The 27,016-nt window shown below is 41.7% G+C and overlaps 1 protein-coding gene across 5 annotated transcripts in view; it reads right to left on the bottom strand.

The window, feature by feature from the left end:
• Positions 1 to 6,637: 6,637 nt before the first annotated feature.
• myo16 (myosin XVI) overlaps positions 6,638 to 27,016 on the bottom strand; it is a 100,215-nt gene continuing 79,836 nt past the window's right edge. For 4 of the 5 annotated variants that reach the window (XM_069154037.1, XM_069154039.1, XM_069154038.1 and 1 more), the window contains exons 28-35: positions 26,190 to 26,292; positions 25,294 to 25,390; positions 24,952 to 25,216; positions 22,330 to 22,712; positions 20,960 to 22,213; positions 18,124 to 18,276; positions 16,915 to 17,000; positions 6,638 to 9,963 (exon numbers count right to left, since the gene is read on the bottom strand). In XM_069154037.1, coding sequence (XP_069010138.1) covers positions 9,793 to 9,963; positions 16,915 to 17,000; positions 18,124 to 18,276; positions 20,960 to 22,213; positions 22,330 to 22,712; positions 24,952 to 25,216; positions 25,294 to 25,390; positions 26,190 to 26,292 — 2,512 coding nt within the window. In that variant the 3' untranslated portion in view covers positions 6,638 to 9,792. Of the gene's footprint in view, positions 9,964 to 14,320; positions 14,427 to 16,914; positions 17,001 to 18,123; positions 18,277 to 20,959; positions 22,214 to 22,329; positions 22,713 to 24,951; positions 25,217 to 25,293; positions 25,391 to 26,189; positions 26,293 to 27,016 lie in introns of all 5 variants that reach the window. The other variant, XR_011178448.1, reaches the window with a different exon arrangement.

Here is a 27,016-nt window from a genome sequence, read left to right as displayed (position 1 = left end):
TAGTTCCAAAGCACCATAAAATACAAATTAACACCTTTTATATTGCCAAAGCACTGTAGTTCTCTGAGGCTTTCACCTACCCCCAAAGCCAAATATTCAAATGTAACCATGTCACCTAATACATTACATATTTATGGGGCTTGTTTAGAGCTCTGGGATTAATTATGGCCACCTTAAAAAAAAAAAATCCCTTAAGAATCTTCATTGATTACTGACAGCCCATTATTACAGAAACATGCCTTCAAAATATTTCAAAATAAAAACTGATCTTATAAATTATTATTATTAATGATACCATAACTATTTCCATAATGATGATCATCACTATTTTCTGCTTCTATCCATGGCAGCAATATTTGTCAAAAAGCAACACAAGACAATGTGGAAAACTGTCCCTTGATTTTATAGGAAGTTATGCCATTTTAGGCCACAAAAATAATACCAACAATACATACCTAAACATATATGTGCATATATGGGTCCCTAGCAATAACATAAATATATATTCACATGATATAGTGAACACGTATGTTCCCATTTCACTCATAATGACAATGCTGATTTGTGTGTCTCTGTGTGTTTGTCATGTTTTAACTCTTAATCCTCTTGACAGACAGTGCATGCAGACGACTGTAAGTGACTTAAAGGTAAATTAGGATGGACTTAGGGCGGTTCAATGAAGCACCATTCAGCAACGCTTCTTTCACCCATAAAGAGGAGACAGTCATGCTAATTAAATTAGTCATACCTCTTAAGTAGGGCAATTACGAGATTTAATTAGTAGGCAAATGGTTGATTAGATAGTTAACTAATGCATGATTAAAAAGTGCTCCAGCACTGCGTGGTGCTGATTGTCATTTACATTTGGGAGGAGGTAGGCAAGAGAGGAACTTGGGTCCTTTTCAGATGAAAAATATCAAAAGCAAATTGTCGGGCTCTTTCTTCCATACATTCGTCATTGTGTCTCCCTCAGATGGTTAGTGTGGGGTTTTCTCTAATCTTTCATTTTACTGCTGACAGCAGAGACAAATGAAGGAAGAGAGCTTGGCCACCACACAAAGGAGAGGCCCATGGGATGAAGCAGAGAAACATCTAACATTTTTCCCTCCTGACCAGGCTGTCGTGCTCGCAGAGCGTTCAGCATGTTCCTGAGATTTCACCGCATGAACATGTCTCCTCTGAATTCAAAGGAGGCTCGATCATTCTCACCTCTAAATGTACATATCTAAAGAAGGTGGTTTTTTTTTTAAGAACAGCTTCTGAGTACACGTGAGACATAGTGGCTTGTGAATTTACTTCAATACTGCTCCGCACCGGCTTGCAGACCGCGGTATGGGGTGGCATATGTTTGCTTATGGGAGTGACGTCGGTTGTTAATGTAAATATGACATACAGCAAAGAGAGGCGCAGAAAGGTCCTTGGAACGACGACCTCGGGGTGAAAAGCAGCATCGCAGCACAATGGTTACGCTGCACTAACAGGGGCCTCCAGTTGCCATGGAAACGATACAGAGGTTATTGACATAATTTTAGAGAGTTCCCAAGAATTCCAGCTTCACGTTGTTTAAACACATCCATGGAGAAGCTGCCACCAACAGCACCAGCTGCAACTGTGTGTCCACACCCTTTAACATAATATGAAAATAGATGAGCAAATGTGCGCTGATCACCTGTTTTCTTGAAATCTTTTCCAGTTTATTTCGAAAGCTTTTGTGAAATCTGCACTTCACAATTCTATGTGTCTGTAGCCACATTACAAACACAATTACAGCTAATTGTTTTCCCATTAGCGCCCCTAAGTACCTTACCTGACAGACATTAATATGTGTAAGTGCATGTCCACGTGTCTATATGAGTGAAAAAGTGTGTCTCGGCCTGTCTGACACTGTCAGCAGAAATGAGCTTTGTTAATTGCCATGTTAATTAGCTCCATCAAAGCCAGGCTGAGTCTCTGTTGACTGCTGGCTAATAGGAACATGGAAGGAAGACGACTTGAGCTGCTGATGTCTGGATTCAGGGAGGGTGGAGCCAATAGGGTTCATTTTGTGTTTCTGATCTGCTGTCAATGATTTATCGCTTTGTTTTCCTTTTCTAAAAGCACATGGACATGGGATCACTGTGTTTCTACATTAAAGAGTTTACTGGATGTTTATGGACTTCAGATGGGGGAAGGAATTTCCATGATGGGTATGTTGGGAGTTTGCATGTTTGTTGAAACATTGACACAATACATATCTCACCAAGCAGGGCTCATGAAAACTGTCCGTGGATAGTTTCAGAGCTGGTCAGATTGGAAAGTAAAAAAAGTACATTTGATGAAATACTGTATCTTCAAAGTTCCCCATGATATAATAAGAATTTGAAAGATGATATAATCATACTGTTTGTTTTTTGGCAAGTTGAGGAGGCAGAAAACATAACATGACCTATAAAACTGACCCTTCTCTGAGGTGATAAATTCATTTTCCTTTTACTCTGTTTTGGTCTCCACCAACTCCTTAGAATCAATATTTGGTTCTTTAGTAGCTACAGTTTTCATTTCCCCCCCACATTTACTAGTAAATAGCTAACTTTGTCTGTCTGCAGCTTGGTGCGGGGCAGGTTTCACGGCTAGAGAAAGCGTAGATTACAGTAAAGCTTTCGCAAATAAAACCAAAACAAGATGTCTCACACTAAAGGTCGATTACAACTGAGAGGAACTGCAGAGCTGAATATATATCTCTATATACCTCTTAATGCAACATGTCATCTTGATCCACTGTTTACATGAAATATTAACTGGTGCACCTTTAACAATGTGATTTAAGGTTGTTTTTTTTCCCCTGAGTGGTGTTGTGCTCACATGATGTGAGTGCACGAGTCTCCTCATGTGTGAGTTTCTGTCTAATCTGACGTGTCAGAGGCTGATCCGATGTGACGGATGTGTCTGGAGAGACAGACCTCAAAGTTGTTAATTGAAAACCGAGGCCGTGTTGAGATGATGCTATTGATTTTCACACTCTTGGCGAGCCGTATATGGAAGTCTGTGTGAATACTAAGGGCCGGGTGAAGAGGTGAAGAGGGAACAACAGTGGGGTCATAATGTGGAGGTAGGACGAGCAGAGAGGTAAAGAGGAGGTGAGGAGAGGATCATGACACTGGGCAGTAAAGTAGGGATGAAAATGGACATTATGGGGCTTTTAAATGCCTGGAAAGTTGTACATCACAAGAATAACCCTAAACCTTTGACTATCATAAAGTCAGTGAAGGCACACAGCTGAGGGAATAACCCCATTAAACCTGTATCTTTTTTTCACAGCATCGATCAGACTGGAGCGAGTCAGGCTGTTTGTAAGTCAACATAAACCTACCCACCCTCCAACCAGTGCTTAAGTAATCAATAGAGGTGGGAATTGTGTTTACTCCTGTGTTTCACGGCCTTTGAAATGTCTCAGATCGACGGACCCTCACAGCTTTCATCTGCTTCCTCTCTCTCTCTTTCTTTCTCTAGCACAAACATATACCGTACACAAACAGGGTTGAATGTCAGCGTGTCTCTGAGAAAAACAGCCATATGTGATCAATACTTTCCCTCGTCCTCCCCATTGTGCATGCCACATACAGTAGCTCCCTCTTTCTCCCCACACGCCCACTCTGTTGCGCAACCGTTCAGTGTTTCCTCTGAAAAAGAAAGATCTGGTTTCACCCAGCATGAGATGATGCAAACATTTTATGCAAACATTGATTGCAAGCATCATTTATTTGTTTGTCTGAATGGCTGGGGTCCATGATTCAGTGAATGGGAACTTTGTGTTCAGTTCAACAAAACACATGCAAAACAAAAAAACAAAAAACCTCTTATTACAGAGGCATTGTTGTTTCTCATGAATAAATACAGCACAAAAAAATGGTTTATAGTTTGGTTCTTGTGGTGCAACTGTAGGACGATCCAGCTGCCAACTAGGAGTTTACCAAGTCCCACTTTGTTACCTTTTAGCTTTTACCTCATGTTTGTCTGTCAATCTTTCTATTCTAGTATGGAGTGTATAATGATAGTGCTAAAAAAATGTGTTGTTCTAAATTCACAGTATGTTTCAAAACCGTTGATTTTTGATATCAGACAGAGGCACACAAACTTATGTTGGCATATTTTACTGGCTGAAATAATGATGATCCAAGTCTAACATGTAATGTACTTATATAGGCCTTCTTTTCACACGTCAAAGTAGGAAAATCAGTGACAGTGAGGCAGCATGCTTGAAATTAGGACCCTGAAACAAAAGCAGCTAAATGGAATCCATCCAACCATATTAGTGAGAGAGAGAGAGAGTTTAAGATAAAATTTGGTTGTTTACAGGCTATATATAGCTATATATATATATATATTTGTTTTTGTTTTTGTTTTTTGTTTTCAAACAGTGAAAGCCGCACATCTGACATGGCTAATATTCCATTTCTGAACAGTCTTTAAGTCTCAAAGCTCTTATTGCTGTTATTAGATCCAGAACATGACCAACCTCCTGTGCTGTTTATTAAGTTATGCCTGGATTACAATGTCAGTTCAGAGGAGGAGTTTAGCATCAGGTCAATTCAGGACATGTGTCTGTAATCACAGCTCTCTGCTGAAAGGTGTCAGGTTGTCAGCATCATGTTCTAGTTCGGTTTCTTGACCTGTACATCAATGTACATACATCCTGTTAATAGACACAGTACACACCTGGGTTTCAACTGCTCTCTAAAGGATCCCTGAGGGAGTGATGGAGACCAAAGAGAATCTGGAGAAACTCAGGATGTATGGCAAAGGTGAACACATTCACTGGTCTTAATGGGAGCCGGAGAGGAAGGGGCAGTGAGTTTCATTCAGGCCTTATTGGTGAAGCGTCAGGGGGCAGTTTGGTCTAAATTACCTCTTGGCCATTTACCCCCTTCCTCCTAAGTCATGGTGGACCTCTTCAATCCCCAATAAATGACAGAATGGTCCGGCTGCCACAGGTAGTTTCAAGGATATCTAGAAGAGAAGAACCCTCCTTTACTGCTGGTTTAGATTAATGGTCAACCAATTAAAAAGAACACTTGCGTCACTGTTAACACTAAAAATTTTAATTTTATCAAGAGAAAACAACTAAATGTACAGAACAGTGGTAAAGTAGTAAAAACTGCTTATATGTCTTCAATAAACTTCCAGTCTTTTTTTTCCCATCAAAGAAAATGTAAAGGTTTGAATTTATAATCTGCAACAAAACACACACTGATAGCTAACTTGCAGTTTATCCCAGGAGAACACACTGGGACACACAATATATTGCATGTTGATACATATTATATTTAAAATATGTTGTAAAAGCAATTAAAATATCACAGAAATACTAAAAAAAACAACTCATGGAGATCTAGTGTTTATCGGTACATTCTTATATGAACTAAATAATGTTTCAGAAAATAAATAAATTGAGTCTTATACAGTAAATATGGCCTTGTAAGTGAAAGCATTCAAACTTCTTCCTCCCTTCCTTCTCTTTTTGGTGTTCCAGTATGTTAAACATTAAACATGTTGATTCCAAGAACCCACAGAAGAGAACGAGCTGCCAACAGAGAAATATGCAAATAATCCAGGTGCCCAAGTTAATGGCTCATTTGTGATTCACTGCTCTTGAGAAAAACAGTTTACACACATTAACACGTGCAATGAGATACAATAAACTGCAACCAGGGATCATTCAGTAAACCAACTAGTTTTTGCTGCCTGAAGCATCCACACATGCACACATGACTTTAAAATACGGATTAGAAATCAATGCTCACGTTTTACTCAACGGCAATGACATCCACCTTCCACCTCAGCAGGATTCCCTCTCCAGTCTGAGAACAACACAAGAGTTAAATACTCCAGACATTAGAGCAGATGTCCAGTATATCAGCTTTATTACCAGTATAAATATTCAGTTGCTGAGCTCCTGTAGTACATTGCATGCAGATAAATAAGCTCACACTCATGGAATTTTCTCTAGAGAGGAGTTACAAATGGTTCACCATTTAGTTCACAAAATATCTGCGTGTCAGAATGAATCATAAGATCTTCTGAACATCTGAAGAGCGACACAAGCAGATTTCTGCTGTGTTTACACGTTGACATGTCCAAAATCTAAAAATCATCCTTCAACTCGCATGCTGTGTTGATTTTGTGATCTTTTGCTGTTTGTAAGATCTCGAAATCAGGCTTACCAAAAGAAATGTTTTCATTGAAATGTGTTGAAAACTGAGAGTCTTCCAAAGAAATACCATCAGCAGCCAATTCTGCAACAGTCATGCCAAGATTATCATGCTACAAACAAGAAAATATAAAAGGCATTTATACAACACCTTTGAATGTATGCAAATTTTTTATTACATAGCACATCGTGTGCACACAAGTCAAGTCACCGTTCAGCCACATGCCTCAAGCAAAGAGAGAGAGAGAGAGAGAGAAGTATTTCTAACTCATAAGACACTCAGATCAAAAACACTGTAAAGCTCATGCATGCATCAATCTATCAGACAGGAATTCCAATCTTGATTCCTGAGAACCCTGATTCTCTCTCTCACACTCTCTCTCACACACACACACACACACACACACACACACACACACACACACAGAGAGAGAGAGAGAAAGACGGTCATTGACACAATTGTGCTTTATTGCTGTACAGGTAACAGTACTTATAAAACATTGGGAACATAATAATTATGAAATATCACAATCTTTCCACAAACATATATGCAGATTAAAATATACTGTATGTCATGTACAAAAGAAAGGTTACATTAAAAAAAAAAAAAAAAAAAACAACGACATTATGAAAGGCAGTGAGATATCCCTTTTGAGGTGCTGAAATAGTGTATCTCTCTGGACAACTATACATGGACTGGGGACACTGGCTGCAGCACCAAAGAGCTGATCTCAGAGCAGAGGATTTATAGATTCCTGACTAACAAAGATGACCGGCAGTAATGTGGCTGCCAGAGTTTGGTAAGCTTCCGACAGAGTGAGCTAATTCATCAAGGTTCGTCTGTGATGGAGCAGATATGTCCGGTTAAAGGTGGAGGACGAGTGTGTAGATGAGAAATGGGGGACAGTGTGGTAATTCACAGTGCAGTGGGAAGCGGTTCTTCACATTAGACAGCCTTTATCTTTTCAGCACGAGCACATTATAGGAGGGCGGGGCCCGGTGTGTGGTCATGCAGGGTAAAAAGCACTGATATGCTTTAAGTTACAATAACAACAATGTCCTCATTTCATGACTTCCAGAAAACATGGGAGTACACATAACTGCACATGACGAAGTAGAACTCTGTTCATAATGAAGGACAAACACAGAGGCTAGAAGTTCTGTCATTGGCAAGGCTAACTAGCTTGATCACAGATGAGTTTAAATCCTTGTCTGGAAATGTTCGACATAGTTCTCCACAGCAGCGCTCATGCAGCCCCAATCACAGCAGACAAGGTGTGAATTATGGAGCAAATCCTTATTGTTGTTAACTTGCTTTAAAAAATGAACTGCATACATAACTTCTGAAGACAATAATCACATTAAGCAGTTAGGTACACTCTTTAGATACAGGTGCATGTTCCAGTAATAAGATAAGAAGGGAGTCAATGATGAAAACAGGTCGTGGAATAAAAATTTGCATTTATACATTCAGCCAGTCAATTCAAAAACGCAGCTCAGCTCGCTCTCCTCTAATTCCTCACGAATATTTGTGCACCTTCACGTGCTGACAGCAGCAGAGATCGATCCTGTGATGGTGTTGCTAATTTGTAAGGCTGAATCAATCAGACACATTGAGGGTGATCAGTAGGAATGAGAAATCCATTAGAGCTATTGATACTTGGTGCGATCTTCAGAAATCAAACAGCTTGTCGAGACACACCCAGCCCATTACAGAAGTCAACACAACACCACATAAACATTGTGCAATAAAAACATCCATATACGTTTAAAACATCTGCCTCGCTTCAGAGGAACAGAACAGCAGGGGCGAGAGGGGAATAAACAAATAATATTAAATAGAGTATAAAGAATTTCATAGCCATAGACAGTCATTCTGAAAAAAAGATATTCACATGTTAAAATAAACCTCTTCTCTTTACCTCGGTCATTGCATCGAACCCAAGACATTCTTAAATCTCAGTATCACCATCATAGACAGTATTATCTCACCTCTTCCTCGTCCTTTGTCTTTCAATTCAACCTCTGTACTCCTCTGCTGTAGTAAAAGCAAGAACATACGACACCGGTCACTATTTACATTGTAGTTACTATGGAAACACCCGTAAAGCCGGTTTGATCCACTGGGGCGGGGAGGATGGGGGCGTCAAATGGGGGAAAAAAGGGGTCCGTTTGTTGGAGGTCAAACGAGGACAAGGAGAAGAAGACACAGAAGGTAATTGGCGACTGTGAGGACACACCCACGATGGAGGAATCTGTACAATGATCGTCTGTGTGTGAGATCTCCTGAACAACACCAAACACACCAACCTGTTCAAGTGTCCATGAGACACAGTGACAGTTAAGTTGCTACTTTTTTTTCCCCCCTTTTTTCAACATGTACTTCTGATCCATTTGGAAACAGTCCAAAGAATCACCACTGCACCGCAGTAACAGCTATGATTTGGTCATTTACGTCAGTCTGTACACATATGAGTAGAAGACTACTGTATACATCAGTTTTTAGAACTGTACTCGTTAGATTAGACATATCTTTCACACATTGTATCACTTTGGCACAGAGTTTCATGTTCACAGCATGAACTACATACCTGTCAGCTAAAGCTTTGTAATATTAGCTTAACCTTTATACATTAAACCAATGCAGGCTCATTTGTTGGATCCCTTTTTCATCGTAAAGGTAAGTGCAGTAGTTTGGCCAGAGGGTTTTGTCCCTCAAAGGCTGGTGGTAACAAGAGGGGAGAGAAGTGCACCTTGGGATAATACGAGGTTACCCTGACCCCTGGTCGCTCGTTACCAGGACTGCAGTAGCACTTAAGAGCCCGAACATGAGAGGCTAAGTGAGAGCTGTGTACCTGAAAAAGTTCCCATGTCGAAGCCAGTGCAGTGATGCAAAAAAAAAACCTGGAGGTTTTCCAAAGGCGTTGGTTGACTTGTAAACTTTAAGAGGTCTTAGACTTGGGGGGTTGCACACATAAGAACTCATGGGAACGTCACAGCACAGCACATCGAGTATAATCAGCACCATGTATTGAGGTGGAGCTCCTTTGTGTGCAGCAGTATGTCATGATAGGCTTGGATACAGACAGAATAAGAGGGCCATTCAGTAATTGAACCACCACAAAAACACAACTAATGTGCTATTAAATTCTGCCTCCAGTTGATGGACATCATAGATTTGATCTCAGAAGAACTGAAAATAAATAGTCATGTGATATTCATTATTTTTCTGTCGGTCTCCTTTTGCGAATAAAATATTCGATCACAAAATAACCCCCTCCTCCACGTGAATGTCTACTGTGTCTGCTAACCACTTATTTTCCAACACCTGTCAGTTTCGCATAGTGCAGAGTTTCTATCATACAGGTTGGGGCCTCTTTCACAGTAGAGTACAAAGAGGAGAGCCAGGACCTTCTGCTCAGGGACCAGGCTAATGCTTTAGAGCTTGGAGCTTCAGATTAGTCCATGGGCATTGAGGTTATGGGCCCACATTAAATGACAAAAAAAAAAAAAAAAAAAAAAAAAAAAGAGCTTGTGTGAGTGTGGCTGAACATAGAGGGAGCAACCTCATCGCCAATACATGAGACTGCATCACACAACCCCTGTCAGGGAGAGGCCTTCCTGTTGGTCCAGAGCAGCGTGGGGGGCAGAGGAGGGGACTGAGGTGGGCGGTGCTTCCAGTCACTGCGCCCCTCACACTGCACTCGCCGCCAACGCAGGAGCTCCCCCAGGGCGGCGCTCTCGGCCCTGTTGGACAGACGTAGCCGCTGGAACACCTGCGGCAGGGATGGAGAAATAGAGGAGCAGATTAGGGTTAGGAAAGGAAACCGGGGTTAGCTGAAGAATAAATACAGCACGTCTATGTTTCCATCACACACTGGAGAATCACATTCGGCAACATTGATGGCAGTAAGCGGAGATGACCAAGCTATGGGGAATGGAAGTGAGAAACAGCGGATATATATTTAAACCCATTTCCCCAAAAGTTTTGACGCTTTGTAAAATGTAAATTAAAACCGAATGTGATGATTTAAAGATGTAAACCCATCTTTAATTGAAAATGGAACAAGGATTACATATCAAATAGAGTTTTTTTTGTTATGTTGAAGATGTGATGCAGCAAAGTGGTAAACATTCCCGTACCAACTCTTTTTCAACATGTTGAGTATATATTTTCTCAGTTTCAATGTTTGACATGTTGTCTTTGTTATATTTTCCATTAAATATGGGTTTACATGATTTGCAAATCATCACGCTCTGTTTTTATTTACATTTTACACCGCGTTCCAACTTTTTGGGAATCCGCGTTGTAAAAGAAGAAGGTTGTAAAAGAATGCCAGTCTTACTATTATTGTGTGAGAGTTACACAAATGGAGGAGAGAGAGTTTAATTTTCATGTTTCCTTTGGAGAATTCCACCCACAGAGCAAGAAAAGCAGGATGCGGCTTTGTCCAAGTCTACATCTTAGAAGAGGCAGAAGTTTCTCTTCCTGAACTGGGTCCCTTTTTCCTCATTAATCATTCTAACAACACAGACATGAAGAAGAAGCCATCTTAATACAACAGGAAACCATGGAGGGGAATCCCTTCCTTTGAGTGACAGCTTTAACAGCAGCACATTTCCATATTCCGTCACGGAACGTACATCACCTCCAAGTAGATCATGTGAAAGTAGGGACCCTTGTGCAACGAGCATCTTAAAGTGCCTCATCTGTTTCCTCACAGACACTCAGGTCAAACACACACACACACACTCAGGTCAAACACACACACACACACACACACACACACACACACACACACACACACACACACACACTCAGGTCACACACACACACTCAGGTCACACACACAGGTCACACAGACACAGGTCACACAGACACACACACACACACACACACACACACACACACACACACACACACACACACACACACACACGCTCAGGTCACACACACGCACACACACTGTATGGGGCACATCATCAGTCATCCGTGAGTCAATATCCAGGTAAATCAACAGGAATTCCAATCTCCCTCAGTCAGTAATACCAGCAACGGGACCGAGCCCTGATGATCCAGTGATCCAGGCCAAATTAGAAACTGAGGGGGTGAGGGTGGGGTGGAGTGTAATGATGGCAGCTGATGGGCTGTTAAAGGGCAAAAAAAACCAGCTCCTTCATGCTTTGGAATGAGATTTAAGATAAGTCTGGCATTACTCAGCTGTATATTTTTCCTAGTGTCAACGAATTCCATGAAAACACCAAAATCAGAACATGTGACTGTCACTTTCCTACCCTACACCCTGAGCCCTCTTGACTACTGCTCATAGCTTTGTTTTTCTACGCTGTGATTATAGTCGTGTCCAGACCCATATCTTCACCGAATTTGGGTCTGATATCACTTGGCTAAATCAAGTCCCCAGCACTTATACTACCAATGAGTATCCATATGTTCTGGACCCACACATGTGCACACGTACAGATTGATTGCCTACATAAGCACAATACTCAAGAACCTAATCCATAATTTACACCCCCCCTGCCAGGCTATTCTCTGCACTGGCGCCAGCCAGGAACACCAGCTACTGGAACAGTAGACAAGTAGGAACACTGTCCTTCTGCAATCCATGACTGTACATGGATGCGCACACACACACACACACACACACACACACACACACACACACACACGATGCAATAAGCATTAAATACAGATATAGTTTTGACAGGTAATAATGTGGAGAGATTCATCGTTTGAGGCCTTGATGCCAGAAAATGTGAAACATTTGAATTCTCATGATTAAAATGTCATGACATTAAAGAAGGTAACTCTGCATTCACAACTACAAAAAAAAGAAACGTTGCTGAGAATCTGACACGATACAATGTCATAGGAAATAGAAACTGCCATGCAGCGTTTTGCAATTGTCAGTTCACATTCAAAATCTGGGATCAATAATCTCAATCGTTTTTTTCTTTGTAAATGCATGGCTATCTGAAAACTGACTTTTTTTATTCCCTTATAAGATTTTCTGTGCTGAAACTGATATTAATGGTATAAAAGATCAATAAACCTGACCAAACCCCCAAATTTCATGAAGTGGCCTGAATAAATCATTGAATGATTGAGAAAACAAAAACTCTCTAAACCCCCCTTCCACATACAAAATCCTAACCACACCCTCACATGTGGGGGATGGTCCTATTATCCATAACAACATGCTAATATATTGGTAATGCTATGGTAATTATATGATAATGTAGGTTGACCAGTGGTCATTTCAAACTGTCACTCACAGGCTGGATGTCCTGAGGACATATATCATATTTGATCTTTTCCACATTAAACACACATTCTCTTGTCCAGGCAACAATGCATGCTGTTGTGAATACACCCCCCCCCACACACACACACAGACAAACATCAGGGGGCTAAAATACCATATTTTCAGATTTATATTATCTAAATGCTAAATATGTACATCACACACACACACACAGTGGCACAAAATATCAATAAATTACAATACATTTCATTTTTCATTATTTAAACAAACATTAACACGAGAAACAAAAAACAAAAAAGCAATGCCTGTTCCATGTGTTTTTCTAAGCAGCTGAAACAGAGAGGTCACTAAACGGCTTGTATTTCTAGATCTAGTTTGAACCAGTGTGGTGGAGGAAGCTACGTCGGTGGTCGCTGATGCCCTACTGTACGTGTCAGCTCTTTACTGGAAATTTCTCTGGAAAGATTACATTGATTCATGCAGGGACACCAATGCTGTGGCTGTCTGTCCTTCCTATACACTTTAGGAATGAAAATGAGTCTGCCCCTTCTTTCTTAGAACCATGTGAGTATTCCTTATAATTTAAATGTCATTCCTTTGGCCTGGGTATCATCTGAAGAGAGAAACAAAACTATCAATCCCTGTATCATTCAATCATTTAGCCGTCTCTCTATTCTTTATATAATTAGTCGAGACTGTTGATGTTTACTCACTACAGGGACCAAAACAAACGAGTCCATTCATTTCTAAAGGAGTTGCTCCCCCACCCCGGATATTCCTTCACCCTTTCATGTTCATTTATCTCATTAGTTCTGCGAGTCTTACATAAACACAGTCTGGAATGCAAGTAATTGAAAGGCATCTCTACGTCACAGAATCTCAAGGTAATGAATAAAATCATGGTTCTGATCCTGAAGGATGGAGCCAAGATAAGGGTCTCTCTTAACACGTTTCCGTGGTAACAGCGTACATACATTAAGACGCCACAGTTTTTATCCGTCGCACTTTCACAGCGATATCAGACTCAACAGATCTGAAGGCGTACGAGGGTTGTACAACTCTTCGATGTAACGAGAACGGTGGAAGGGTTAAGTGATGGATTCAGCAACATAAAATCTCAGCGGATGGATATGCAAAAAGAAAAGCTGCAGCTCAAGTTCGAGTGTCTCTTAGCAGTAAAGTCCACATGTGTCAATGTTGCTATGCATATTATGCATATTTGCATATGCGTTAGCATATGCTGGACCAAGGACAGCATCAAAAGGAACTCCTGTAACGATTAGACTCATCCACCAATGTTAGTATGCTCAAGCAGAAAGTCTATATCAACTCAAGAGCTGCAGGTTTTTTTTTTTTTTTCCAGAAAATGAAGGATAAAAAAGGAGGGATGCAGCAACATCACTGATTCTTGTTTCAGACTTTTTGATTCAACAAGCACAGAATGTCCTGTGAAAGCAGTGGTTTTCAAGAAATATTCTCCAATAACCCATATTTTAGAAAGATTTGAATCTTTGGATCAAAACTACCAGAAACTTGGATCATATATTATTTTTTATTTTTTCTGCCATTAATACTGAATTTCCTTGTAACAACAATGAATTTCAGACCACAGCCTCTGATCTCCTCACAAAACCAAACAAAAAATTATTTAAAACGGCCTTCTACAGGAAGTATGTCTTCCATACTCCAAAAAAATTGACTTTTGGGTGGTTTCAATTTAGCTTCTGACAAAACTTCTGAAGCCTTTATTGCAAAAGGAGGATCATTACTGTTGTGACTGCACACTGGGTCTATGAAAAACACTGCTATTACGGGTGGAGAGCAGCGCGGCATGACATACACTCACCACATCCCTACATGTGGACAGGGCTTCCAGTGAGCCCACCCTTGCCCCCCTCGCTGTTTTAGAGGGCAGCCCCCGCACCGAACGGAGAAAAGTTGAGATGACCCCTCTGGAAAATAAAGGAGGGAGTGAGAGAAACAGCCAAACTCATCAAAGAATCAAAGAGAGAGAGAGAGAGAGAGAGAGAGAGAGAGAGAGAGAGAGAGAGAGAGAGAGAGAGAGAGAGAGAGAAATTTTGGTGCAAGAGAACAGCCCAAATATTCTGATATAAACCATCTTAAAATAAAAACTAAAAAAAAAAGCAGCTGTGCTGTGCTTCATAATGCAGTATGGAAACATGGTGTGCTGGCACATCACTGTTTTATTCTACATCAAGAAACGGGCTTCAAATAGATGAATCAGGTGAACTCACCAGAGCTGTAAATACAGGGGTACAGCATTTCATCAACGTCAGGACTGTGAAGTGGGTACACGGCGTGCCTTCAAATTTCGAGTGGAAATGTCTTATGAACAGTGTGTCCTGAGCTCCTTTAAAGTTGGGATACCATGTCCTTCGCTCATTCTTGTGCTTCGTGCACCACTGACAGTAACACTCAGTCACTCACTAATGCAGTCTCTGATGAATCTCAATTAGTTTCCGTGTGATAAAACTTTGTATTGCGGGGAGGACCAGAGAGCTGCATCTTGGAATACGCGATGCAGCGGCACACAAACTACTGAGGAGAGCATTTACAGCGTGCACACCATTAACCGTGTAACCTGCAATAATTATAGAATGACTTCCAGATGAAACCAACGTAGGGGTGGAAAACATGTGCAGGAAAGCTGCAAAGGCAACATGTGCAGATCAATTATTTGTATGAAGCTCATGTCCTAAAAAGATCTAACTTCTGTGGATTTACTGATAGGCCTGCCGACTTGATCTTTTAACAGCTGCGGTGGAGAAAGTGTTTGAATGTGATAACAGCAGTGTCACATTCTGGCTGCACTCAGGTTCAGTCATCGCTATGAAAAAGAGTATTGCTCTTCAGCTGCCTCACTTTTTAACAATTTAGAGGTGTTTCTCACACATTTTTTATGTTTCTTAAGTATATTTGCACATTTGCAAATATGTGTTTAAATTTGTAACAGTTTTGTGTCTGTATATGAAAATCATCGCCTTTTGTTGCTTTTAACTTTCTGTGGCATCACTCAGTTCAAATGTTCATATAGCTGATGCACAGCACAGCTGCTGTCATTACTCTGTATTTTTTTTTACTGATAATGTTGTAAATAAAGATTTTTATCTGCAGCTCAGCAGCTTGGTTATAATTTATGGTTGACAAAGTATTTATGAGCCATGATCAAATTTCATATTTGTTTTGTTCTCAGAGAGAAATACCCTGCTGAACATCCTGATTGAAGGTGAACGGACCATCTACCGCTCGCTTTTCTCCTTCTCTCTCTAACAAAAGTGGATCTTTGAAGAACAAATGGAATACATCATTCAAAATTCATTCAAGTCAATGTATACAGACATGTACAGACTTCCACAAGTAAATTTCATGCTTCAGAGACACGGGCCCATCCTGTAAAACACATCCATCATATAAAGATGGTTGATCAGTGAAAATAGCAGCACATTGGTCACGAGCCTGGAACCACTGGGTAAAATGGCAGGGGTCATGGAGCTGGATGTGATGCAGCCAGAACATAATGTAGCTGTATTCTGCGTACTTTGGCCATTCAGGAGTTGTGAATGCATTATTTGTGATAATAGCTTCTCTTTTCTGTTCCAGTGAGTGCAGCAGAAATGTTCAAAGTTAACATACATGCTGTGCGGATGAAGAGCCTTCTCAGAATGTAACTTGGTTATTCTATTAAGTAGTTGAATTTTTCTATTATTCACGAGGGTCTTTTACCTTTTGATGATTAACAATTAAGATGAAAGAAAGAACAGATCAAAAGAGAATTAGACTCTGGTCTTTACATATATTGAGTGTTTTTGCCTGAGGTGAAGGTACAGCACATGATGATTTTCCTGAAAGAGTCTATCTCTTGGTTGTGAATGGCTCTCTGTGGACATCTTGTACGCTCAGTCAATCATGTGAGAGTGATCTTGCTGGTAAACCGTATATTGTTATATCTTTACATTTTTAAGTCTCTCTAACATACATGTTTATCAGGTAGCGTAATATCACGGTTTTCAAAAGGCTCTTCCACTCGCAATGGTTTCCACTTTCTCATCAGAGTTTTATCAGTTCCATATAATGAACATGTGTGTGTGTTTTGCGTGCATGTAAGCGTGTGTGTGAGCTTGGGTGCACGCACACAGGACAATAAATTCAATCCTGTAACCATACACCCATCTGCAGAGCCAGAAAAAGCTCACATGTCATGAGTGATCCACGCTGTTCAAAGGAGGCCACTTTCCTGTGAATTCAAAATGTCAACAAACCCAAACGCAACAGAAACCTCATACAGTTGTGCTTCACCTGTGTGTGTGCTAGTGTGAGTGTATGGGTGTAAACGTGTGTGTCACAGGTTTTAAACAAATTGACAGATCAGACATTAGATATAGATAATAGATATTTAAGTGCCTGTGTTAGTGTGGTTACCTGAGTATGATGGCTGTCCATGTGTCTGTGCAGAGAGGCAGTGCTGGCAGAGTTTGACTTGCTGTGACTCTCTTCCTCCAGCGACCCTGAACACACAATATCAAAAGCATATTACAACTCACGACGACTGGAAGTCCTCCCACACATGGACAGGTGCAGGCTGAAGGACACCTCACTTTTCAAACACAAGCAGTTGGAGAGGGATTTCAACACGCTTTCTCACGCAGAGGAAAATGTGAAGGAAAGATAATGTGGCTGTGGATCGCTCTGAGTTTTTTAAGGAATAATGTGATTACTCTCTAACTGCAGCTGAAAACATTTAGGATCCTCTTTTATAATTCCTTTTCTAATTTCTCAGGTCACTTGACTATGGCATGACATTTTTTTTTGTATTATTTGTAACTCAATCTCCACAGGCTTAACTTTCTTGCCTGCACAGTGCTTTTATTTCAGATATCTCTAAGGCTTTGTTCAGACTGCAGCCCAATTGGGTTTGTTTCTTAAATCAGATCTTTAAGACAGTCTGTCTTACTGTTATTTGCAAGTGAGCGGATTGAATTTGGTGTGTACAGTCATCACCAACGTATCTGCATGGGTTTCTGTGGCAACAATATACATGCAGCTATGCTCCAGTTTGCAAAAAAATTCACCCCACATGTAGAGTGAGTCGAGCTATATTTGTTATACCATTTTTGAACTGGAAACAATTAGCATACTGATGTCCATAACGCTGCTCATCTAACAGTTACTCCGCTCGTGTAACAGTATGGTGTCTGGGAGGGGCTGAACAATGTATTTCAATACGGCATGTATTTCAATGATATTTTGCAATAGAATTCTTTAGAGCAGATTTTCTTTAGCCCCTGAAAACTTGTCTTGTCATGAAGCCAGCGCGCTATCATTTGTCATACTGAACTGTGAGGTGGCATCTTTACACAGCATTAGACATTTGTCAAAACACAAGGTTACCTTACTTTTTCACACATATTACAGACTGTACTAATCCTATTTGAAATAGTTTCAACATGGAGCTCATATTTTCTGTGTAACTGTATATGTGTGCACCCTTGGCTGTCTATATTTACATTTTCATATCTAACAGGTGTTTGTGGCCTGGTGAATTATTATGTGCTTCAACCTTGACCCAGTTTCACTTGGACAATATTGCAAGTCATGGCTGCTAAAAATTATACAAAGCTTGGCTGTTACCGTTGGAGATTTGGTTGCCGTTCTCTACAGGGGCGGGGCTTGAGGAGTGGGGAGAGTGATTGTTGGCGTTCTTGTCTTGTAGCTGCAGAGATGGTGAGGTGGGAGCAGAGCCACAATCTTCCCTCCCGGGTAGATTGATATTTGAGTTGAATCCTGTTCGCAGGATGATCAGAGGAAAACACACCCCATATCAATACATGTCACATACAGTATGCATCACAGACATTATTTAGATTCCACCATGAATAATATCATCAGGGGTACAGCAAAATAAAAAAAACAGAGCAGGTCACATCTATTTTTAACATATAATCTTGCAAAGTTTTATAACTTTTTTGAAACATTATAATCTAATACTTTAGCTAATCATTTCCAGTATATTTTCACCACTTAGTCCCACCCCTCTTTGCAGATGTATCCTAGTCTTTTAAAAAGTATTCATTTAGCTTGGTCTGGTGGGAAGGTGACTCCACATGGCCTGTCCTTGCCCTCTAATGCTGCTGCTGCTGCTGCTCATTGGGCCTCACATGCTCTCACTCTGCATTAGTAAATGACTGTGGGTAGATATGTGTGTGGCAGTGTGAATGGGAATGTATCAGCTGCTGTCCCACACTGAGTATGCGTGCCCCGCCCCCCCGCCCGTCACAAGGTGTCTAAATATAAACTGAGTAAACTCTACTATCGGTCTCATGGGGTAGGTTTGTGTTTGTAAGAGACAAAAAGCCAGGTAGAGAGGCAGTCCATACAAGTGAAACATTTTGTCACAGTGAGTGTTGTGAGGTTTTGCATAATGAAGACTATTTAAAAAAAAAAAAAAAAAGAATTGGATTTTTGGACAGTTTTCAGGACTATAGTATGTTGCTGCTGAGGTATGAGGTGTCTTTTGAAACTGATTTCCTGAAGCCTGTCAAGACCACCTGCCCTCTTTCCACTGGCATTCCTGTGGTTTTCTCATTCCCTGAAGATGAGGAAGGGACGGGGGAGGAGGAAGAGTCAGCTGCTCATCACAGAGATGTCTGGGATAGCAACTGTAACTCGTGGCCACTCCCACAGCGTCAGGTATCACATTCAGTCATTTAACAGCCAAGATGGAACGGAAGTAGGCGGTCGTGTTAAGCCCATCGGCATCCCTCTGCGTTCGGATCTGACAGGACCGCCTCACTTTGCCCACTCAAAATACACCAGTGCCTGGTTTCCCTATCACACACACCATTTCCATGACGCCAGCACTGTCCCTGTACGGGTCCAGGTGCTGACGAGGACTCAAGTGCAAGATGTCACGTGAGGCTTTTGCGTAAGCATTTGCACTTCTTCTCATACCGTCTCTTATAAGGAGTTCAGCTTCCTGCCCTTTGAACTTGTTACAATTATAGAATGATGACACTACAGTTTCTTACAAATCAAGAGGCTCCACAATAAATCTCTAGCAGGATGACTGATTATTTACGACGGCTAATACTTTCACTTGACCTAAATTTTTCTACCTTGTCTCCTGGATAATTGTCCAGGATGTCCTGTGCACCGCTGCCGGGCAGACACACTCCCTTCAGTAGAACATGAGTGAGCTGTTAAATATTTGATACCTATCCTCATCGTTGTGCTGCTCATGTATTATTAATGCAGCCACAACTAATACACTTCGAGGAAACAGAGACTCGGATAAAAACACTGGGATAACAGTTTCTATCTTCTTTGATGAGCCATGTGTTGTCTCAAGATGGAGTATCAAATGGAAATTTACTTTTAATAAGAGCACTGCACAGTAATCTTACCCTGGGATTGAAACCTTTGACCTGAGGATCCACCCATTCCATTGACTATGTGTGACAAATATGTTTGTCCTCCTTTTACAAAGGTCAACCTTTGCATCAGTGTCACAGTCCGTATGTGCTCTGCATGTAGTACAAGGAACAACACAGCTCCAAAATACTTACAGTGCAGTTTGATGCTAAGTGGGCTACACAAGTTAGTTCATGGGCCAACATGTTAGGAGGCAGCTGCAGCAGCCAAAGGGCACTGCACTGGAGACTGAAACAAATGGGCTACCTCAAGTAGGCCAAAGAGGGCGGCTGCTGGCTACAACACCTGAATTAATTGAAGGGGTTTCCAAATGTAGAGTACTGGTGCATCTCACCTCCCTACCACTCAAATACAAAACATGTGTGTCATAGACCTTCACCCACAGAGGAAACAGGGGGTTATTACTTACCTACAGCCCTACATTACTCCTGTTGCACTGAAAGTAATCACCCAGAATCCAATAAATCATCTGGCACAAACCAGGCTGAGGCTCATCAACTCATTGCAGTAGATAGAACACATAATGGACACGTGCACTATTGCGCGCGCACACACACAAGTTCATAAACGGGTGGCCTGGCCTTGTTTATCTCTACATCGAGACAGTTTACCCATGAATGTACTGAGAGAAATTAGGATGAAAATTGTTAGAAATGTGTATGAAATAATCTCGATGAAAAATATAATTTACAAATGTGTATAATGTGCAATTTGAAATTTGAAATGTGTTTAAAAATACATTATTTTGTATCTATATACAGATAGTTAAATGTGTATGCACGGATGGCGTGATACACACAGATCACATTACTTTTGCATTGAAGACACGTGTCTCAGCGGACAGTGTAGCTGCTCTCATATGAGAAGATGGATGCCAAAATAAAATGATGCCTCGCAGCAGCAGGTAAAACACATCACACAGGCAGTGTGTTCCAGGCCTTATACTGTGATCTTCCACTTTGATCTTCTTACTAGTGTCTCATGTGTGTAACTAGGAGTGAGTTTGTGGTTATGTGTATAAGCATTACTGACAGACCTCCATCTCTCATCTTGCGGCCAGATGTCGACTTCCTCAGCAGACTGCGTCCAGAGCTGAACAGAGTGTTGAGTTCGTCCAGGGGGCTGGTCAGGGGTCGGCCATTGGCTGGGTTAAATAGCAAGGGAGAGGACGAGCAAGAGTGGGCTCTCCGAGGCTCAGGACGAGACACCTTCACTGGGGAGTAGGGAGGCGGCTTCCCCAGGGGTTCGCCACCTGCCCTTTGTGAGGATGTTTTGGGGGAATCCGAGCTCCCAGTAACAGATGCTGCTCGTGTCAGAGACAGGAAGCTGGCCTCGGGTGGGAAGGGAAAGTGTGAAGGGGGTCTGTAGGGAGGAGGCGGGGCACTGGGAGGAGGAGGTGGAGGTGGAGGGGTGAGTGGAGGGGTGGACTTCTTCTCTGGCATGAGGACAGTGAGGCTAGGGGAAGAGTCAGCCCTCTGGCGGGCATACTGTGGGGACAGTGGGCTGTCTGGGCCAGTAGGAAAGTTCAGGTTTGTCTCAAATACCGGCAGCTTCTTTACCTCGAGGGGGGTGAGGGGTGACTCATCTGAAGCAGGGGAACAGGTGACGGGGGAGGGGGGAAAGACTAGGAGAGGTGGGCGGTGAGGGAGCAAGTTGGGGAAAGGAGCAGGGATGTCGCAGCTGCCTTCTTTACCGTGCTGAGTTTTAGGAGCTCCGCTGTTGGACGAGTTCTGTGAGCGAGCAATGTCCCCTAATATCATTCGTTTGGTCTCTCCGCTCTGAGGAGGAGACGTTCCCAGTCCCACCAGGCCCAGGCCCAGGCCCAAGCCAAGAGCCTCCAGTTTGGCTGCTTTGTTGACCGCCGCAGCAGGTGTCCCACCATCTTCATGTGGGAAATACTTCATCTCCTCGTAGACAGCTTCGGAGTCAATCTGTTCTGGGCTATCGGGGGGCTCCTGGAGGCTCCGAGCCCGCGGCTGGGACCCCAACATCTCTATGTATACGTCCTCTTCGTCCTGGCCCCTGTACAGGGTTAGTGCTACCCCTTGTGGAGCATCTAAAGAGGCTGCTCTCTGCATCAAACCTCCAAACCCTCCAAATCCACCACCGCCACGGGAAAGCAAGGCCAGCTTTACATCAGCGGGGCGCAGCTGGTGGAAATGGGGAGCTACAGCATTAATCTCCTCATAGGAGCCTGTTAGTTTAGTGTTGGGGCTGCGCTTTGGTTTGGGGGGTGGTACCTTTCTCATAGTTGTGTAGTCGTCACTGTGGGGACGGGGCTTGGACAAAGCTGAGGGAAATACAAAAAATGGAATTAGGCACAGAGGAAGTCTTTCAACTGCAAAGAAGCAACAAAAAAATATAACCATCTGTTGTATCTTCTTAAGACCAGTGGAGGAGGAGTACCTGCAGGGTCCGTGGGGGACAGTTGGGATTTTGGGGGGCTCCCAGATGGCGAACCGTACCCCTCTGGAGTGGAGCATTCTTTGGCGGCCATCGTCAGGCCTGCACTAACTGCTTCATAAGATGCACTCAGACGGGTGTTGGGGTCCCTCTTTGGTTTGGGAGGAGGTTGCTTCCGAGGAGAGGAAAGACCTCCCCCGCCTGCTCCGTCCTCATTGGTATGGGCTACAGGCTGCAAACCTGGTTTGATGGGTGGAGTGGCAGAGGAGTGGACCATGTTCTCCATGGCGAGGGGGATGGGCACTGAGCTGGAACGAAAGTGGCGAATAACTCGACTTCCCCCGTTGACAGGGCCCTCGTGGACTTTCCCATTTTTTTCCACCAACCTAAAAATTGGTAAACAACAGAATTTATATTTGAATAATTAAAAAAAGGATTGTGTTGTATATATATATGTTTTGGTGTATATATGTAGATAGATGTTTCTTTCTTTCTCAGTTGTATATATATGTCTATTTATGTTTTATTTTATCTATTTATGTCAGTCTGTTTTTGTTTTTGCACACTAAGCGAACAAGTTATAACCGGAGTCAAATTCCTTGTATGTGTTAACATACCTGGCCAATAAAGGTGATTCTGATTCTGTTGTTTTCCACCATTTCTGTGAATGTGTTCATTTGGATTTTGTGATACATTTTTCTCACAAAAGTAGCTTGAATTCTTGAATCAAAAGCACAACTTTTTCCATCCAATCACTTTCTAATCCAGATTGAGTTAATTATATAATTTAGATCATCTTTATATTCATATTCAATATACACTTGCTTCAGCTGTCATGCTTATAAGAAGAGCTAAAGGGGGAAATTGGATGAAAATGAGCAAAGAGATTATGCTTTATACATAATCTCCTTGAGGTAATTTGATAGCATCGGTTTTGATATTTTCTTGGCTAATCTGGGTGAGCCATCTGTTAGTTCCCCGACTGTGGAGGGGGGTTGCTGGACTGTATGTGAAGATGATCAGGGAAGACATTTTAAAAACCTGCAGAAACTGCAGAGGTTAGGTGAGTTAGGGCGAATGTGTGCTTGTAAGAGCCTTTTAATCCCCAAAAATATGGCAAGCATGACTCCTCTCCCAGTCCGCTGACTGACAACCCTTCTCTTGTTTGAAACCCCCCTGTGCTCGTGTCTGCGGTTCCAGCAGCAGATGTTAAAATCACAAGGACACATAGAGGATACAGAAATCATGTATGTTTCTCATGTTGCTGTTGTAGTCACTGTTGTATGGTAACATTTCACATTTTTGTGTCTCAGTTTTCTAGAGGTCATTAAAACAAATTATGAATTTACATGTAAAATTGTTTTAACTGTTTTGGCATTTTTAGGCACTTAAAAGTTGTGCTTTAAAAAAAACAACTAAAAAAAACCCTGTATGAGTCGCTATGAGAATTTCTGTCAAAAAATCCTCCTACATTTTGTCACAAAGTTTTATGATGTTAGCATATTAGTCACCTATACTGTCAAGCTAAAAGGAAAATTATATAACTGCAATAATGATCACAAATGACAGAGCACTTCCTCTACAGAGAGAGAAAAATCATATTAAAATAATAAATGCATTCATTATCCAGCACACCACAGAAAGCATACAAATATAGCATATATGCAGCTTCACGGGTTTATAGGTGCTGAAAGTCACATCTCAGGTATTACCATAAACAAAGGCCATCATTTCTAAGCTAGTAGGTAACTTTCAAAATGAAGGTCATTCATTTAGCACCACCTCTAAAGAGCCTCCAGCTTATCCTTCCTCATTTCATTTTCTTCAAGAGTAATCTGCTCTATGAACGAGGTGGGTGAGGTGGAGACGTGGATAGTGTTCCATAGGTGCAACACAATACGAATACAATCTGATAACGTGGCTCATTATCTGACTATCCATCATGAAACTTACAATTAAAAGTCTACAGTGCACAGGTATACAATGACATCATTAATCACAAAACACATGGTATGCAGACACACACACACACACATAAATTAACATGAACACACACACACACACATACACACACTTATACATGCAGGAAAATTATTCCTTCATACAATTATAAATCCTGTGAATGACAGTAATTGCAGATTGTTTGCTTTTCTCCCGGCTAAATAATGCAACAGTCCCCTCGAGGTGATCACATTTAGTATTACGAATTACAGTATAAAGGGTCTCCAAAACGCCTTAATTTAGTGTGAATATGGTCTTGATTGATCACATTGGTGATAAGTAAGCAGTAAAAAGGGCTGCAAATAATCATTATTGTTATTATTCATCAACATAAAAAAGAAAAGCATGAAATCATCACATCTTTAACCAGGAAATGTTTGGATATTTTTTTCTCTAGAAATAACAATAATAATCATTAATCAAAGTGGTTTCCAATTTATGTTATGGCAATTGATTGATCCGTCCATGGACTAATTCATTCATTCATTCAACAACATTTCAAAATAAGACAAATTGGGATAAAATAAAAAACTGCATCTAATTTTGCTTGAAAATTGTGATCATGCATTTTGCCTTCAGATTTGATTAAAGGGGTTTGAGTTGTGGAGGTGTTTGCTGATTTACCTCTTGACTGGCTGATCCTCCTCCTTGCCCACCGGCTCAGGCCTCTCGCCAAGCGGTGGGCTGCTGCCAAGGAAGCTATTGCCATGGCAGCGCAGACGGTCGCTCTCTCGTGCAATGTCAGAAGCATTTTGGATGACCAGCTGGTCGTAGGTCCGCAGCCCCATGTCTTCTGCCCCCTGCAGGAATCGCTGCACACTGCACTCCTCTTTGTGCTGTAATGACAACCTGCGATGGACCTGTTGTCTGGCGAGCCAGCCACGAACCACTGAGACAAACACATCAGAGGTGTCAGAGATTGACAGACAAACCCGAAAATAAAATGTTGGTTATTTTGGATGTTACCTTTCTGACAGGTGATGATCTTTTTATTAAGCTGATAGCAGCGGTCGTTCAGCTGGTCTGCCTGCCAGTATCTTAGAAACACTTTACTGCTGCCCATCTATACACACAACGAAACAGGTAGTCTGATTAAACATATACGTATGGTTAATCCCTACACTGCCATTATCATCATCTTGTAGGAGTAGCCAGGAGACACTGTTTCCTGTTGGAAATATCAGAAAAGTGTGGCTTACTAGTTGAGAGATCAGTGATAGAGCAATGATTTATGATAATTGGTGGGTGTGGAGTGTGGGCAGGGTGTGGGTTTGCATGTTGACAATGCATTCACTTTTAGGGAGCATTTGGGGTGCGACAGAGGTCACCCTATACCAGGTGCATGGAACTGTGAGGGTGACATACTTCCACAGATAACGCTATCCATTCCATCACATGCTACTTGGAGAGGTACTCTGTGTGTGTGTGTGTGTGTGTGTGTGTGTGTGTGTGTGTGTGTGTGTGTGTGTGTGTGTGTGTGTGTGTGTGTGTGTGTGTGTGTGTGTGTGTGTGTGTGTGTGTGTTTAAAGCAGGGCTGTATAAAAAGTGTCTGCGGGGCATTGTGGAGGAGTGTGTATGTGTGTGTGACCTGCAAGGTCACACCCTCAGACACAACAGCAGTCTAGCAGACAGAACAGAGAGGGGAAGGGGATGGGGAGGGGGAGAGGCTCCAAGCTGCTGTGTGTGTGTGTGTGTGTGTGTGTGTGTGTGTGAGTTGAATTGTGATGAGGTGGGACAGCTGGAACGAGTTGTCAAGATTCCATGGGATCGTTCAAACAGCGGCTCAGGGATTAAGTCATTTGGCAAATCTTTTGTTATTGATGAAGACAGAAAAAGGCGCAGTACACAGACTCCAAACACACCTGCCATCCTTGGAGTTTTGATTGTTGCAGGACTGAGCGACATCTCTCTTCTGATGACAATTTCTTTTTGTCTCCCAAAGTTGGGACCACAAGGTCTTTATATCTGAGAACAACAACAAAAAAAAGAAAAGAAACAGAAAACATTAGAGGTGCAGAGAAAAGCATGCTGAACTTAGGAATGTAGAGGAGACATAGCGGCAGCTTCTTTTGGAAACAATGGGTTCAAAGGTCACTGGGTGGGGTCATACGGCAGAGCAGCCAAACAGCATCTGCTCCTATTGGTGATGTCCTTGGCAACCACTGCTATGAATGGTCAGTTGGATTGAGTTAGTGATTTGTTTGTGCCGGGGATGGTGGCTGAAAAAACAGATAGTGAGCTACGCTGATACACAAAACACTAATTATACAAAGAAATAAAACAAGATGAAAATTAGATGAAAATTATATTATAATTATGTAGTCATATTTTTCAGGAGTCATGTTCTAATATAATGCATCTCTTAGTAAAATAATAATAATAATAATAATAGGCACAATGAATAACAAAAAGTCTACTTAGTTGTTATTTTCTATCCCTATGAGATTGTACTCTTGTATTTCCAGAGCTTTCCCAGCCTGACTCCGCCCATCTATTGCACACAGCTACAGTCATCATTGTGATCTTAGTCTGGAAACCTTGTTTGCATTAAGTTTGTTCAGCCAGTCTGAAGCACAGACCAATCAGTGAGCAGTGGAGGGAGCTAAGTGCAATGATGTTGAAGTAGTTTCAACAATGGCAGCAGTAGTAGAGTTTCAGCTTACAACATACCGTGTATGATGGTCAATCC

This window comes from Embiotoca jacksoni, unplaced genomic scaffold (genome assembly GCF_022577435.1).
Source record: "Embiotoca jacksoni isolate LCO1_2020_lvr unplaced genomic scaffold, fEmbJac1.0.p SCAF_2, whole genome shotgun sequence".
Lineage (NCBI taxonomy): Eukaryota > Metazoa > Chordata > Actinopteri > Embiotocidae > Embiotoca > Embiotoca jacksoni.
Note: the sequence above shows the minus strand (reverse complement) of the source record. Positions and strands in the feature narration are given on the sequence as shown.